Source organism: Bos indicus, chromosome 1 (genome assembly GCF_029378745.1).
Source record: "Bos indicus isolate NIAB-ARS_2022 breed Sahiwal x Tharparkar chromosome 1, NIAB-ARS_B.indTharparkar_mat_pri_1.0, whole genome shotgun sequence".
Taxonomy (NCBI): domain Eukaryota; kingdom Metazoa; phylum Chordata; class Mammalia; order Artiodactyla; family Bovidae; genus Bos; species Bos indicus.
This window is the reverse complement of record NC_091760.1, coordinates 115721755-115736100: the sequence shown is the minus strand read 5'-3', so window position 1 is coordinate 115736100 and position 14346 is coordinate 115721755. Positions and strand designations below refer to the sequence as shown.

The 14346-nt window shown below is 37.8% G+C and overlaps 1 protein-coding gene across 34 annotated transcripts in view; it reads left to right on the top strand.

Moving 5' to 3' along the window:
• MBNL1 (muscleblind like splicing regulator 1) overlaps positions 1-14346 on the top strand; it is a 222363-nt gene that overhangs the window by 176328 nt on the left and 31689 nt on the right. For 28 of the 34 annotated variants that reach the window (XR_011567543.1, XR_011567542.1, XM_070792920.1 and 25 more), the window contains 2 exons: positions 3955-4125; positions 5171-5281. Coding sequence is in view for 32 of the 34 variants with exons in the window: in XM_070792920.1 (XP_070649021.1) it covers positions 3955-4125; positions 5171-5281 (282 nt within the window). In the remaining 2 variants the exon portion in view is untranslated. The remainder of the gene's footprint in view (positions 1-3954; positions 4126-5170; positions 5282-14346) is intronic. The other 6 variants (XM_070793087.1, XM_070793069.1, XM_070793054.1 and 3 more) reach the window with 1 other exon arrangement.

Below are 14346 nucleotides of genomic sequence, written 5' to 3'. Positions count from 1 at the left end.
GCAACTGCTTGTTATTGGGCTTCCATTGTGACTCAGCTAGTAAAGAATTCGCCTGCAATGTGGGAGACATGGGTTCTATCCCTGGACTGGAAAGACCCCCGGAGAAAGGAAAGGCTACCCACTCCAGTATTCTGGCCTGGAGAGTCCCATGGACAGAGGAGCCTGGCAGGCTATGGTCCATACAGTTGCAAAGAATCTGACGTGAGTGAAGCAAGTTAGTTTCAATCTATCTGTAGGAATCAAAACTTTACAAAAACTTATGCATGTTTTTGCAGTAATCCTGCAACCCAATTTATTGTATCTTGGAGTAAAATCTCTAATGATTTAGAGTTGTAGCTCCTATACAAAAATTTGTGTATGTGAGCAGAAGATACTGATTGACTTTCTGTTTTTAGATGGTTTAGAGTATATTCTCAGCACTGTATAGAGTTTAGGATGCCAAGTGCATCGAATCTCTACACAGATCTTCTTTCCTCCTTAGTGAAACTTGGAGGCCTCCTGTTACCCTCTCTTCTTTTATTGTGGCAAGCTTTATTTATTGTGTGTTCAAGTTGCTGGCCTCTGAATAAAAGCATCACTAGGTTAGTACAACTCAGAGTCAAACTCATTGGAAAAGACTCTGATGCTGGGAGGTTTTTGGGGCAGGAGGAGAAGGGGACGACAGAGGATGAGATGGCTGGATGGTGTCACCGACTCAATGCACATGAGTTTGGGTGAACTCCGGGCGTTGGTGATGGACAAGGAGGCCTGGCATGCTGAGATTCACGGAGTCGCAGAGAGTCGGACACGACTGAGCGACTGAACTGAACTGAACTGAACTAGTTTTTATTCTATTATCTTCATTGTCTCCATAATGGAGTTACAATAGAATTCATCTTTAAGCATTTAGTTAGAAATGTTCTTCATTCATTCTGCAAATGCTTATTGAGGTACAGGGCTGGGAACTTGGAGATGGATGAACCTGGAGAAGTACCAATGTCATATTTACCTTAACTCTCCCCAGAAGGGTTGCCACTCATGGTTCTCCTCAGGGCTTAGGCAATTCTCTAGAAGAGGATGTTTATTCTAACTTACTTTTGACCTTTGTATTTGTCAAACCACAATTATTCAGCAGCACAGTCAGCATTAAACAAGTTTTGACCTTCCTAAGGAGCTAAGTTTATCTAATATCCATTGCGGAGGCTACTCTGTTATTTTTTCCACAGATGTCAATGAAAAATTCACATGGCTTTGCAGAATTGTAGTTTATTATGTTTCCTGCTATATCAGAATAACCTGGAATACTGTTAAAATGTAGATCCCTGGACCCCCAGGTCTGTTGCCACAAACTCTGTGTGAAAGAGGCTAGGTAATCTGCATACCTTTTCCACAAAATGTCCTCAGTTAATTCTTTCGGACATACATAGCTTTTTGAAAGTAAGGCTCCAATGCACTCAAATCAAGCTGAGCATGGAAAGGGGGCCTATGTAAGAAACGTAGTAGAATGACATTTTTCCTGAGTACGTGTAGTAAAGACAAAAGGAAAACCAAAGGGCCTGAATTTTTATTAAGTTTTGAGATGCAGTGATACAGAATATATGGTGATTTGTACATGATTTCTTTCCTTTATTGTTTCAATATAGGCTGTGTTTGTAGGTTGGAGGGCCCTAGAGATTTGTGTTCCAAGGAGGCCTTAGGATGAAGAGAGAGGAAGACCAGTGTTGATGTTCACAAGGCTGCTTTCAGCGCCCAGGGCTGTCTCTGTGTTATTTATGGAATTTGTGGAACTATAGAAAGTGATCTGAGTGAACTGACATTAACTGAATCCTCAGAGTGGATATAACCCAGCTTATCTGCTCTTAAATAAGTCCAATCTTAGTAAGAAATATGATGTGGAGATATTGATAACCAGAATTTTTCTTAGAACCAAGTTATTCATTGTACTGAAAAAGTAGATTTTCTCTATAATACCCAAACTTGGATATTTCTGATATCAGACCATGTGTCATCCGTGGTTGGCCAGTCATTCACCATGGTTTGTCTTGTGACTTGAAGTGTTGTTTTTGTGAAGGTTGTTTTGCATCCAGATGCTTTTAAGCTAATAACGTGCTCATGATCTCAACAGGTATCAGGCATGGTGATTTCCTATGGAATAAATCAGAGATATGTACATGTTACTTTACTTGTAAATATATCGATAGCTGTGATTAATGGTATAAAAGTTACCTTCATGCCAGTATTTTGTTTTTCTGCTGTTGTGTATACAATTTAAAATGTGCTGGGGGTGGTGGCAACAGCAGCTTTTGACCTTGCCCTTGTTCCTCTAAGAGTACTGGACAGGGCCAAGGATGTGACATATACATTATCTTTTTTAATCTTCAAAATAAATGTATAGCGTAGGTTATATAGGGCCAATGCACAAGACATAAGGGACATGAGTTCGATCCCTGGGTAGGGAAGATCGCCTAGAACCAGTATTCTTGCCTGGAGAACCCCATGGGCAGAGGAGCCTGGCAGGCCACAGTCCATAGGGTCGCAGAAGTTGGACACTCCTGAAGCGACTTAGCACACATGCATGTAGGTTATATAGCAATTTTGAAATGAATGAAAAGCCTGAGGCTTAAATAAGTTAGTTTTTTATGCAGCTCATGTAGCTGATGAGTGGGAGAGCGCGGCCTCTGCCCCACGTCCTGACGCCTGGAATGGTCTTGCTCTTGTCCACTGTTCTCTACTGCCTCCTGACTTGAAATATTGTTAGTAATACTTTATTACATAAAGCTTGTTACCAGAACAGGCAGTATCCTGTGATATTAGCCTGTGGATAAACTTATTCCCAAAAGCCTTAATCAATATAAGACAGAAATAGGTCATTAAAAGTAGAATTCTGACAGATTTTCTCACAAACCTCAGTTTTCTGAGTTAGCTTACAGTACAAGGTCAAATTATGGTAAACAGATAGGTTTTTCTTAGCAAAATCAAAGAAAGCTCAAGAAAGTGGTTGATGGCTTCAATTAAGTCTTTTTTTACCCTCACAAACAGTTCTAACTAAATTTATTGGTGAAAGAGATTATGAGGTAATAACTAATGAGATAAGTTGCTATCAATATGACTTGACAATACTGTATTGAAATAAATGGGTCTGTCCCTGACAGTATTTCATAATACAGACTTTTATGTGTATTTTGATGAGGAGAATCATCCCCAAAGAAACATATATTCATATTTTTTATTTTATAGTAACTTATTTTGTTTCTCTATTTTATGCTGTAAGTTTTTGAAGGGTAAACATATCTGTTTCTGTTGTTTTATAATTCTTAGGTAATGGAGACTAGATTTATTGCTGAAAGGTTAAAGGCTGCATTTTTTCACCAGTATTTCATTATACTTACTGATCTCTGTATTCAGCAGGAAATATGTAGGAATTTCCTCCCTTTCATCTATATATTTCTTAATATTTAGGCTCATAAAGCTTAGTAGCAATTTTAACTTCTTATGAGATATGTGTAAAGGTGTTTTACTGAAGATACAGTGTGCCTTGAGTCCTGTAAGTTCATTTCCTTACAACTCAGTACAAGTAAAAATAGATGGTAAAACTTCATGATTCTTTTGGGTTCATTAAAGTTAGCCAGGAGACATTAAGGAAGGAGCCTAAAATTTTTATTTGATCTTCTGTGTTAATATTACCCTAGCAGTTTGTAGATTTTTAAACTTGGGTCTAGAAATATTAATGCTAATATTTTAATACAGGAACTTCTCTAAGCTTGAAACTTTTTTGAAATGTCTTAATACTTCATTTTGATAATACACTTGAGTGAATTCATTACTTATTCAAATGTGTTATAAAGTCCTTGGATAATACATTGTGTGAAAGACTCATGGTAGATTCAAGATAGGTTTATATTATTATGATTTTTTTTTTTAAAGATTGGTGGATTTTATTTTTTTAAGATGATGTTTTCTGCTTTCGTTACTTAGGGTCGTTGCTCCAGGGAGAACTGCAAATATCTTCATCCACCCCCACACTTAAAAACACAGTTGGAGATAAATGGGCGCAATAACTTGATTCAGCAGAAGAACATGGCCATGTTGGCCCAGCAAATGCAACTAGCCAATGCCATGATGCCTGGGGCCCCATTACAACCCGTGGTAAGCATGTTCTTAGTTCTCATTCCTTAAGTTTGTCTTGCTGAGTGCTCAGTTTCAGTGTTAACTTGGTGATTACACTAGATCAAGTGAACACAGGTAACAATATCAGTTGCCTAGCATTTTCCAGCAAAAATATCAGTCAAACCCTAGAAACAATTTCCCTAGGAACAATTTTTACACGATGAAGTTACTCATCTTCTGGCTAAATCGTGAAAAATGACATGACAGGATGTTTAACCCCTCAGATTCTCTTCAGATTAAATCCTGTGACTTGCAGATGTGCAATGGTCTTTTTAAAAATGACCATTAAACTCATCAGTATAGTCCAGTGCATTTTCAGGTTACCTTTTTAACACTAATAGTCATTTTGAAAATTGGTGTCAATCATCTTTAATTTTGAGTAAATATTTCCCTTCCCTCTCTCATTAAAGAGAATCTATATAGTTCTCTTTCTTGAAAAGGAGCCTTCGTTATTCAATTATGAATTGAAACTATTTGGTAGTTACAGATGCTAGGAAAATTCTGACAGTGGTGAATCCATATCATAGATCTGGAAGTCTCATCAGAGAACTAATCAGGAGAGGCAGAAACTCCATGGACTTTTAGAGAAAAAAGCTAAATTTTATAAACTCTAGCTGGTCACACACATTTAATGTTTACTGAACAGTGTAGGTAGATAACCTATGATTCTGAGCATATTCATTTATTTTTTTGTTTGAATTTGGGGGGAGGGTGTATGTGACATATGACTTTAATAACCTTTACTCACACTTATCCACAAAAATGTAAGAGATTAATATCATAACTAAGTTGCAAAAGATGTTTTGATATTAATTTTGATATAGTAATTTTGTATTTAAATGCATGTTGAAATTTGCAATAATTGGAATATTGCTGTCACTGACTTATATGCAATATTATGGGGTCCTAGAAACGTGAAGACCCACGTTTTTCTGATATGGCAACTGTAGCATGTGTGCTAACTAATTTTTTTTCCTAATACCTTTTAACACCTGAACTCAATGTAATTATTATTCTCTCTTAGAACTTAATGAACCAATCATTCCAAAAAAGAGGGGGGGATTGCATTTCGAGGTGGGAGGGATCTCCAAATCCAATCGGCAGTGATACCAATTATCAATACTATACAGTTGAGGTGAGAGAATGTTATAATTCTGTCTGTTTTCACTTGATATATTTTTTTCCATTATTGGGAACTCAGTTAACAATATGATATCTTAAATTTATTTGTGTGACATCTGTTAATTTCACATGTCTTTGTGGGGATAGCATGAAGATTTCCATTTGGTTAAAAAAAAAAAAGTCTTCTCTGTAGCGTAAAATATAGGATAAGAGTTCTCTTATACTTGACTCTCACATGGTTTCAAAGATGTGATAAATCCTTGGGGTGGCTGCTGCTTTAATTGATATAAGATCTTTCCTTGGTGTGAGATACTTTGTTCTACTTAAACACTTAAGCGTGCTTACTGGCAGGCTCCTCCCTCTCAGTGTCCCGGAGCACCTCTGACATCAGCAAGTGTGGTTCCCAGACAACAAGGACAGGTCATGGCAGTGAGCTCCTCACTGTGAAGTATTGGCTTCTCCTGAGGCAGTCCTTGAGTTTTATTCTCAAGGCCATTTCAGGGTCATCATATGCGTAATCCTGTGACAAACTCTAAACAGCATTTCTGCCCATGTCTTTGAAATACTGTTAACAAAATATATGTTGTTTATGAGATCACTAAATTGCAGATTTCAGAAACCAGAAAAATTACCTCATTTTGTGTTTTTGTTGGAAAATTCTCTGCTTAGACAAAGCATTTATTTTTATTAGTTGTGAGCCCATTCAGATTTTGTTAATTTTCCTTGATATGACTAGATTTGAATGTGGAATTACCCTTCTGCTAAAGGCATCCTGAGATCATAGTCTAAAATAGACTCCATTCAGAGTGACGTTTTTGTAATGAGTATAGAAGTCATTTTAATTATTCAATTTTGAAACATTTGGGCTTTTAATGACTGTAGAGAAGGCTTTACTCCAGGAAATTTGCTTTCAAAACCCCACCTGAGACACTGATCGTTCTTGTAGCAAGCCCTGTTTTGATGAAGATAATGATATGGAGATTCAGAAATAAACTAGAGGGTCATAACCAGCTGCTTTCTGGAATTTTAGTGCTGAGCCTACAAACAGGAGTTACAACAGGGCTGGAAGGTTAGGAAATATGGAAAAAGGTTGCCACTCAAAAGAAGATGGCCATTAGAATAGATGGTGGTGTACAAAGATACGGTATCAACATGGATCCAACCCACATAGTGGTGATCTCAGAGGAGATAATACGTGAGCAGATTTGTAACCTAGGCAGTATCAGGAATATCTTAAGTAGTGGTAGGGTTTTTAGTCAATTAGGTAAAGCATCTTAGTTCTCTATGGCCAACCAGTGTGACCCCCAAACCATAACTGGAGGAAACGTGAAAAGACGAGGGAGCTATGAAGGTCTAATCAAATTCACAAGTATTTAGTGTTATTCCTGACATGTAGCAGAGATTTTAAAAGATTTCTAATAGGTGAAAGGACTATTGAAGGAACGAGTTTCCCAAACATGGGAAAAACAGAAATTCACAGTAGTTTACCTACCCCAGACTCCAAAGGAATTGTAACTGGGAACCAGAACACAGTCCAGTTATAGAGACTGCAGCATAGAATGGGGTAGTCAGGGACTTCATGAGAGTACTGTTGGGACCAGGAAATAGCTAGCATGCCTCCGAGTTTAGTTTCTCATTTTCTCACAGAGTTTGAGCAAACTAGGTCTATAAATTTAAGATCTCCAGGACACGACACTGGACTGATCTTGGAAATGGTGGGATTTATAGGAGAGTTTCTTGTTTTCATGGACTTGATTATGTTGTAGTGAAATGTGCCAAACCATGAATCAGAAAGAGAACATAACATTGGGGGGTGGGTAGTAATTACAGTACTCTGAGGGCATTTAAGGAGTTCAGCACTTTCTGTATGATGAATCCTCACAACCATACTATAAGGTAGGGAATATTATCCAGCTTTAGAGATGAAGACTCAGGGGTTCAGAGATTTACTAGTTTGCCCAAGTTACATAGCTAGTGAGTAGGAGGGCCACGATTTTCACCCAGACTGTTCAGGTTCTGGCGTCCATGCTGTAGAAACATTAAGTGCAGACATGTCACCAGCCCACTTTGGGTCTTTGGTTGATTCATTAAAAATCCCTAACCTTCTTCAACATATAGTGAAAAATTATAATAAGACATATTACTTGCAAAATCCTACCAACTATATAATTATTCCCATTTCATAAGAAAATAAGTAGTTGAAAATAAGTAATTGAATCTGTGTGTCTACTTCCTTAAATTTATCATAGTAAATCATCAAATAATTGGTATTAATTGTATTGTCATTTCTCAATCACTAATAAAAATGCAAATAGTTTGTTGTATGATTTTTGAAGATAAATAGAGGACCTAGAGAATTTTATTATCCAAATTAAAAAATAATAATTTTGGGTTTTTTTTAATCTAAGTAATACTTTTAACGGAGAAGGCAATGGCATCCCACTCCAGTACTCCTGCCTGGAAAATCCCATGGACGGAGGAGCCTGGTAGGCTGTAGTCCATGGGGTCACTGAGGGTCGGACACGACTGAGCGACTTCACTTTCACTTTTCACTGTCCTGCATTGGAGAAGGAAATGGCAACCCACTCCAGTGTTCTTGCCTGGAGAATCCCAGGGACAGAGGAGCCTGGTGGGCTTTCATCTATGGGGGTCACACAGAGTCGGACACGACTGAAGTGCCTTAGCAAAATACTTTTAAAGTAGATTTAAAAAATGGACAGAGAAGCCTGGCAGGCTACAGTCCATAGAGTGACAAAAAGTTGAACATGACTGAGCAACTAACACACACACAGTACTTTAAAAAATACTATTACTTTGTCATGCACTCTCTGATATAAGGTAATCTAACAATAAATTGCTAAATAGCCAAAAATAGATTGCACCTAGGGTTTCACAACTTGGAAGCATCTCTTATATTTCTTTGGTCTATCCCAGAGAGATGCTTTTTCCAGGTTCTTGGCATTGCTCTTGAAGAGGTCTGCATCAGCAGTGCTTTGAGGGGCTGTAACTGAGCTCTAGAGGCCCCCTAGCCATGCCCGCCCTGATGCCTTTCCCTGTGTACCCAAAGGTTGGCCTTGACTCTCCATAATTTCCCATGGTAGCTGCCCTGAAGGTACACACACTAGCCACTTACAAGTGCAGAACTCATGTCGAATTCTCTATGCATTTCATGAATTCAAAGTAACCTCAGTACAGTTCAGTTCAGACGCTCAGTCATGTCCAACTCCTTTTGACCCCATGGACTGCAGCACACCAGGCCTCCCGTCCATCACCAACTCCCAGAACTTATCACCAACTCCCAGAACTTACTCAAATTCATATCCATCGAGTCAGTGATGCCGTCTAACCATTTTATCTTCTGTTGTCCCGTTCTCCTCCTGCCTTCAATCTTTCCCAGCATCAGGGTCTTTTCCAGTGAGTCAGTTCTTCACATCAGGTGTCCAAAGTATTGGAGTTTCAGCTTCACCATCAGTCCTTCCAATGAATATTCAGAACTGATTTCTTTTAGGATTGGCTGGTTGTGTCTCCTTGCAGTCCAAGGGACTCTCAAGAGTCTTCTCCAACCCCACAGTTCAAAAGCATCAATTCTTCGGTGCTCAGCTTTATTTATAGTTCAACTCTCACATCCATACATGACTACTGGAAAAACCATAGCCTTGACTAGATGGACCTTAGTTGGCAAAGTAATGTCTCTGCTTTTTAATATGCTGTCTAGGTTGGTCATATCTTTTACAAGGAGCAAGCATCTTTTAATTTCATGGCAGCAGTCACCATCTACAGTGATTTTGGAGCCCAAGAAAATAAAGTCTGTCACTGTTTCCATTGTTTCTCCATCTATCTGCCATGAAGTGATGGGGCCAGATGCCATGATCTTAGTTTTCTGAATGTTGAGTTTTAAGTCAGCCTTTTCACTTTCCTCTTTCACTTTTATCAAGAGGCTCTTTAGTTCTTCACTTTCTGCCGTAAGGGTGGTATCATCTACATATCTGAGGTTATTGATATTTCTCTCAGCAATCTTGATTCCAGCTTTTGCTTCATCCAGCCTGGCATTTTGTATGATGTACTCTGCATATAAGTTGAATAAGCAGGGTGACAGTATACAGCCTTGACATATTCCTTTTCCAATTTGGAACCAGTCTGTTGTTCCATGTCCAGTTCTAACTATTGCTTCTTAAGGACAGAGAAATTCAGAGTTACTGGATTTAGCTAAAGTCTTAGAAGCTCCTTTGCTGCTCCTGACAGCAAAACTTTGCCTTTGCTGTCACTTCATGTCCAAGCATTTTTTGTCGGTTGGTTGCTCAAAGCTTTGAAGTTGTCATTTGTCACACTTCCAGGAACACCTGGAAATTCTTAAATTGTTTTTTAGTGCTTTATTTTCTAGATTATCCAACTAGTGGTTGAGATAAGGCTGCTTTATCCCCAAGTACTTCTGGTAAAATGTTTCCGGGTCAGGCACCCTGAGCCTTATTGCATCCAACCTGCCCGTCTTACTGCCTGATTCTGTCAAGGAACCTCTGCTTCTTCAATCAGCTTGAGAATGGGCCCAGAATCTTAGGCACCAGCCCGTGTTTGTTAATACCTTTCTGTGTGGAGGACTAGAATTGAGTCTGCTCTTTTAAGTATTTATTACTTCAGGAGAACTCGCTTGAAGGATAATGTGAAATTCAGAATAAAGGAAGTGGTCATATGATTTGCCCAGTCAGCAAGTCAGTCTAGAAGCGGGGTTTAAAACAATATTTCTCATTTTATTCCAGTCATGTGCTGCCTTCTTAGAAAAAAATACGCTGTGATGTGAATTTGTTGATAATTCCCATTAGCTTTTGGCTCTGTGTTTATATGCAAAATAACTGTGTACAGAGACTGTTTATAGCTTTTGTACAGGATTGTACCTACCCAGAAACATGGCTTTATGCACCTTGATTGTGAGCTGTTAATTTTTTTAAAAGCTTTGTTTTTCCCTGCTTAAAAGTTTGATCTTTACAAACAGACACACGCACACATACCATAAAATCTAGAAAACTCTTGACTTAAAATTTGTTCTGTATCCCAGAACATACTGATTATGTATGATCTATTTTATATACTCCCTCCATTTTATTAAAAATAGCAAACATTGTATGCAAACACTGTTTCACACAGTGTTTAAAAAATTAGGACCCCCATGATATTTGCAAGATTACAGCTTGGTAACAGTATGTTAATGAAGCTTAGTTCAATATATAAAAAAAGTGACAATTGAAAATAAAATAAATTTTAAACAAGCATAGTAAAGAAATTAATGATTAAAATTTGAGATTGGGAGAAAATAACACTAAATCTTTTTAAACTTTCAGATATGTGTACTAGAAAATATTTAATGTATTTGTTAATTTTTAGTGGCAGAGAAAAACAGCAAATCCATAAATATATTTGTTAAGCAAGTATTTGTAGAGACATGTATAGATGCCAAGTGCTGGATATATTAGTAGACAAAGCACAGTGTGTGAGACTGCCCTCTGACAGCCCAAGTAGAAAAGATGGTTAAGTAAACACACTAAGTGATCAGTACTGGATTCTAGTGATGAAGAGTTACCTAGGACCTGAGGGTAGGAAAATGCCTTTCATAGTTGGAGCTGTGGATGAATCAGGACAAACACCAAAAGAGTCCTGATTCTTGAAGCCTAATTAGTTATTAAGCATTTGGGCTTGGCAGGATCAGCCTCTGTTGTGGAGGGAAACCCATGTTCAAAAGCAGGGAGCCATAAGGAAACATGTGTTCTTAGAGACCTCGTATAGAATCTGAAAACTGGACCCATTTCTGTTTTTAAATAGTAGAAGACTGCATAGTATATGGAATTGGACCTCCCCAGGAGCTTAAAAAAATCCTGTTGCCTAGAAAACTCTGATGAATGGAGAGTTTATTTAACCAGGGCATTCTGGGCTTCAAGTTGTCCAGGTGATTCTGTTGGACAGCCAACATTGAGAACCACTGGTTCTAGAACCACCTGGAATCAAACACACTGATGTGCAAGTCATAGGTCTTCATGCACTCATTTGTGACCATATGCACATAGTCTCTGTGAACCCTTTTTCTTACTTGCTAAATGGAACTAATAATATCCACTTGATAAGGCTGTAATGTATTCACCCTTTCATTCATTCTTTCATTCAATAACTTATTCAGCGTGTATTTATTGAATGCCTATTGTATACCAGACATCATTTTCAGTTCTGGGGACTTAACAGTGAACTAAATGTGTCTCCCCTCCTCCTTGACATAGAAGCAGTAGCGGTTTTGCTTTTGTTTGCTCCAAGGAATTTATTTTCTACTATTATGAGGATTAAATATAATAACACAGGTAAAGCACTTAGCACAATACCTGGCACACAATAAATAGAATTATTGTAATAATCATGTTTGCACACATTTAACTAGGGTCCTAAAGTGAAATTGAATAATGTTTTCATTCATAATAAAGCCTGATTACCTTTAATGGAATCAAATGTCTCATATAAAACAAACAAATGATTAGCCTATAAATGCACCAGCATTAGTAAGATTGCAGTTTGTTTTTCTCTGCTGAGGGTGTTCACTGGCAAAAAAGGCAATCATAAAGCAACCTTCTTTATGCCTTCTGGGAACAAAGATATCTGTAAATCATTATTACAAGGATGTAGTCAGGATCAAATGCGCCAGTTACATAATTATACATTTTTCTGTGGATACTTAGGAGAAAATAGGATACTACTTGATAATACCATTGCATTAATATCAGTCTTTGCGATTCTGCTGAACTCTGCAGGATGGCTTTTGTAATAGAGAACTGGCAGTGCCACCGTTCAGGCGCTTCACTAGTCTGATTAGGGCCCTCTGATGGGGCCAGCAATGACCTACCTCCAGCAAGGTGCTTCTTAAGAAGAGATATAACGAATTTACAAAAGCTCAGAAGAAATGAAGGGATATTGCGCTTTGATGGGGATGTTTTGGGGGCAACTTTTGGAATCAAATTTCAAAGTATAGAGCTACTTTTATTTATTGTCTGCCTGTTTAGCAAATAATGCTACTTATCTGGAGAGGGAGCAATTTGAGATAATGCTTGCTGCATAGTTGATGTTTTAGAATTTTGAAAGCTGCTACTGATTTTACTTGGGGACAGTGCCCTAAAGTTTTTAACATTTGCTGAATTGTCAGAAAGTCAATTCATGTGACAACTCTATAGAGACAATCCAGTGGAAAAAATGTTGCCAGTTAGTAAGATCAGTATTTTTATCTAATGAAAGTATTCTTTTATCTGTAATATGGAGCTGCTATTTTATATGTATTGCAGATTATAAATTTGTTTTACTCAATGATATTTAACAAAGCTGAATTTTATTGGCCACTGATCTTATTTTCTTAAAATTTTTAAGAATGCTTTCTTCCCTCTAGATAAGTTTGCCAGTTTGACCTCTGCTTCTAAATAGTTTTAGTAGATTGTGCAAAGTGACATAAACATCTCAGTTACTTTCTGAAGTTTACATTTAAAATACCCTGTCTGGAAATGCATATTAATTCATGGCAAGAATTAATATTGACTGGCTTCTGTTCTTCATATTCTAAACTAGTTTTTTAGTCTACTATGCTAAATTACTTATAATTCTTAAATATATAAGAGAGAAATTAGAGTGCTGGTCTGCATGTGGCTGAAAATGTCACGTATTGCATTTGATAGTACGTAATGGTATAAGTTTAATCTGAATAATTCTGAATAGAGACCCAAGTTGAACATGTATTTATTGTACAGCTAAACTCTTGTCTTGCTGCTGCCTTGGCAGCCAATAGTCAGTGGAGCAACATCAAATCAACTGCTATTTGAATAAGTAGCTGTTGATGGACTTGAGAGATTGCTCTGGGCCCCCATTTCTGACAGGTTATTGATTGTTAATATCTGGGACTCCCACAGTTTTCTGTTGTTAGTGGGTAGCTGCCTTAGGCAGAGATGGAACTGGGAACTAGAAGTATTACTTTAGGCTGTTTCATCAAGAGCCATCAACCTGACGGGGCAGCTCACCATGGCATTCAGACCAACACATTGGGAGGCATAATTATTTTAATTTGAAAGTGTCTGTGGACTCTGTGATATACTTTTTCTTCTCCCAAGTGGATCAGAAGTTGTATTAACTTTTCTCTATTACACGATCTTGTGCTTAAGACTGTATATGATAGCTGCAAACATGTTGTCCTAAAACAATTTGTGACATCAAGAGAAGGCGGTCAGAGATTTTCAACCCCAGCGCTATTGACGTTTAGGCCGGATGAGGCTATGTTATGAGGGGCTTTTCTATGTGATGTAGGATACTTACCAGCATTATTTGCCTCTCTTCATTAGATGCAGTAGTGCCCCCCAGCTGTGACAACCAAAAATATCCCCTGCTGTTGCAAAATATTCCCTGTGAGAAAACAATCACCCATAATTGAGAACCACTGCCTTAAGAAAAAAGGAATACTTGAATTCTGTGGTATTCTTCTAAATACAGGAGTCAGAGCCAAAATAGATAAAGAGTTTATTTTATTTTTTAAGATATTTCTGAGTTATAAAAATTATTTCTGTAACATATATATCTTGATTGCATAAAGCTCTTTTTCCCTTGAGTACTAAGTAAACTCTTGGATCATCTGACTTCTTCTTCCTATCAGAGGGAAGAATTATCTACATTCTCATGTCCCTTTCTTTCTAAAGAAACTTTCTATGATTCTGTTCCTTACTGCAGGGTAAAGATAACAAACTGTTGAATATTACCTTAAAGAATAGGATCCATTTTGTCCATTTGTTTTTCTGTTTTTGAAACAAATATTATTATTACACATAGATTAAACATCCAGAATGAAAACTCCATTGACTTAGAAGGTTGAAAATATACCACCAGTAAGGTGGAAAATTGGAGAAGGCAATGGCAACCCACTCCAGTACTCTTGCCTGGAAAATCCCATGGACGGAGGAGCCTGGTAGGCTGCAGTCCATGGGGTCGCTAAGAGTCAGACATGACTGAGTGACTTCACTTTCACTTTTTACTTTCATGCATTGGGGAAGGAAATGGCAACCCACTCCAGTATTCTTG